We start from the raw sequence: 2,653 nt of genomic DNA, 5'->3' as shown, positions 1-2,653 counted from the left end.
GTTGTGCCCCTTGCCCCCTTGCCTGGCACTGGGCACCACTGGGAAGGGTCTGGCTCCATCCTTGTGACACCCACCCTTGAGAGCGGAAGCATTGCCCCTACAGCCGGTGCCTTCTCTCTGCTCTCAGTGGGAGGAAGCACAGCTCTGAGCAGAAGGGGTACGTCTGGGTGGCTAAAACCACCTTGTTTCAGAAAATATTCTGGCGCCCTGTGCACATCACGTGGCACCAGTCATCGCTACGTGCAGCCTCGGTCCCTCCATTCCAAGGATACTGCCAACCTGGGAAGGATAGCGAGAGCGAGCACATGTCCAAAACAACTCCCTATGAAATGACAGAAGAACTGGGATGGCTCGAAGATTCACGGACTGGGCATCCAAGGAGGAGGTGACAGTCATCTGTCTGCCTACCTGGAGCAGGGGGCAGGGAGTCATAGAATCATAGAATCATCTAGGTTGGAAAAGACCTTTAAGATCATCAACTCCAACTGTTAACCTAGCACTGCCAGGGCCGGATCACACACGTCTTGGGGAAGAGTAACATACTGACTGTTAAGACTCTGAGCGGTGGGTAGCCCACATTACTGCTTCGTAACACTGCTCCCACATTTAATCACCTTTTCCACTTGTAAACTCTACTCAGTTTTGTGCTGCTTGAGACCCTGGCCTCTGCACCATCCCAGGCCCCCGCCGGCTCCTCACAGGACCAGACCTCCTTCTCCGTAAGCACTGAACACCCATCCTCTGCTGCTCAGTCTTGGTGCTGCTCCGCTCAACACCTTACTGTCCACACCGTAAATACGTTCATCAGACCCAAGTCAGTTTGGGGACTGTCCCTACAGCTCTCTCCAGTATAATTTACAGGATGGGACACAGGACTTGGGCGCACATTTTCTCAGTCTCACGTGCAGGCGCAAAGTCACTCTGCTCTCCGGTGCCCCACCTTTCAGGCACAGGAAGAACAGGTGTCGCTCCTTCTGCCAAAGCACTGGACTGAGAATGGCCACACAAGAGCTGACGTGGGGACGGGCTGGAACATGTCTGAAGAGCCAACACACACCCGCAGCTAAGAACACAGCGGCTGTTTAACAAAATGCAGACGCAGACGACCCCTCTTGCTTCCCAAGGGACGCCCCGTGTGCATTATAACTCGAACGATGCTCAGGGTGCCTGACTCGACCCCCGCAAAGGGCAAGTCTTTCCTGAGTGCCGTGGTTTCCAGGTGAAGAGAACCACAACAGAAAAGAGCGAACAAGAGAACTGCAGGACTCCTGTGCAGGTCACCACCGCGTTTCTAGGAGAGAGCCCTTCCCAAGAGTGGTTCTGCTGTGGGAAACCCGGGCTGTTGCTCTGCAGCCTGGCCCGTGATGTGGAGCAAGAAGCCAGGGCAGAAGGCAGGAAGCCTTCAAAGCCAGGACGGCTGCGGCATGCGTTGTTAGGCACAGGCAAACAAATGCATGGGCTGAAAGGTTCTGGTTTGCCCTACAGTAGCCGTTAGTTTCAGACGCTTGTACGTAACCCCGCTGCCCCTGCCCTCAGCCGCCTGAATTCAATCTTCATTTGGGTTTACTACAAAAGCTTATTGAGCGCTGAGGATAACCTAGGATAAGGTCGAATCTTAAAGACCAAGGATCACTTTTTCCACAGACGCTAACCCCCAGTGCAGGCTGTGGAGAACGTGGTTGCCAAGCTAATCTCTACCTGGACAAATTCGGGTGGCTTTTCACAGCAAAATGCACCTCCCTTTGCCTTGCGGGCTCCCCGCAAAGCTGGGGTGCCTCTTCAGAAACCGCAGGGACACCAAGGTTTCTCAAACAAAAAAGCCATCAGTACTTTTAGCACAGGCAAAGCAATGCATACATCCTCAACTGGCCTCCTGAAGCAGACAAACTTCTCCAGAAGTTTGAGGCAGATGGCCAGCGTAGGGCTTTTAGATGATGAAACTTTGGCAACTTTACAAACTGACAGAAATAGGTTCCTTCTCGTGGTAGAAAGCATCTGCACACCTTAAGCATAGCTAAGCACCCCTTAGCTCTGCTAGTCCAGTCAGCAATCACTGCTACCACTGGTGGTACGTGCAGTCACGGGCGCGATGGCAGCCCCGCTTCCACTGCAGGTGAGAAACCAAGGGCAGAGCTGGGGGGGCCGCTTGCTCCTTTCCGCCGAGGCACAGGCTGGCTCAACAAGGAGCACTCCAAGCCCCAGGTCCCTGGTGAGCCCTGGCAGGACCCCGGGTGCTCCGAGGTGGTGGAGCTGCCCCCTGGGCACAGACCTTTCCTACCTTCTGCTGCTGTGCTGGGGCCATCAGGCCGAGTCGTCCCTGTGCTCTTTTTCCTGCGATGCTTCTTCCTGTTCGCATGTGGTGATGGAGGCGGCTCCAGCTTCGGGCTGGCAGCACTGGAGATGTTCGGGCTGGAGCTGAGAGAGTCAGCAGTACCGTTAGCTGGGAACAAAGATAAAGAAGGGAATGTACAGCAAGACAGTGACAGTCTGCTCTCTCTAGAGACCACCAAGCGTCCTGGGGGAGCCCTGGTGCTCCGCTGGGCTCAAAATGCACTGCCCCACGCCACAGGACAGAACCCACGCTCAGCCCCATCGCCCGGGGCAGCTCCGACACCCGCCCCAGCTCCGACACCCGCCCCAGCTCCGGGTGCCT

At 55.6% G+C, this 2,653-nt stretch overlaps 1 protein-coding gene across 1 annotated transcript in view; it reads right to left on the bottom strand.

Annotated features, from left to right (window-relative positions):
* The window catches only part of LOC104127869 (arf-GAP with GTPase, ANK repeat and PH domain-containing protein 3), a 135,008-nt gene that overhangs the window by 34,762 nt on the left and 97,593 nt on the right, over window positions 1–2,653 (bottom strand). The window contains exon 14 of the mRNA XM_009640575.1: window positions 2,279–2,440. Coding sequence (XP_009638870.1) covers window positions 2,279–2,440 — 162 coding nt within the window. The remainder of the gene's footprint in view (window positions 1–2,278; window positions 2,441–2,653) is intronic.

The sequence above is a fragment of the Egretta garzetta genome, unplaced genomic scaffold (genome assembly GCF_000687185.1).
Source record: "Egretta garzetta isolate BGI_Z169 unplaced genomic scaffold, ASM68718v1 scaffold786, whole genome shotgun sequence".
In the NCBI taxonomy this organism is placed as follows: Eukaryota; Metazoa; Chordata; class Aves; order Pelecaniformes; family Ardeidae; genus Egretta; species Egretta garzetta.
The sequence above is the reverse complement of the archived record's forward strand: the minus strand, read 5'-3'. Positions and strand labels throughout refer to the sequence as shown.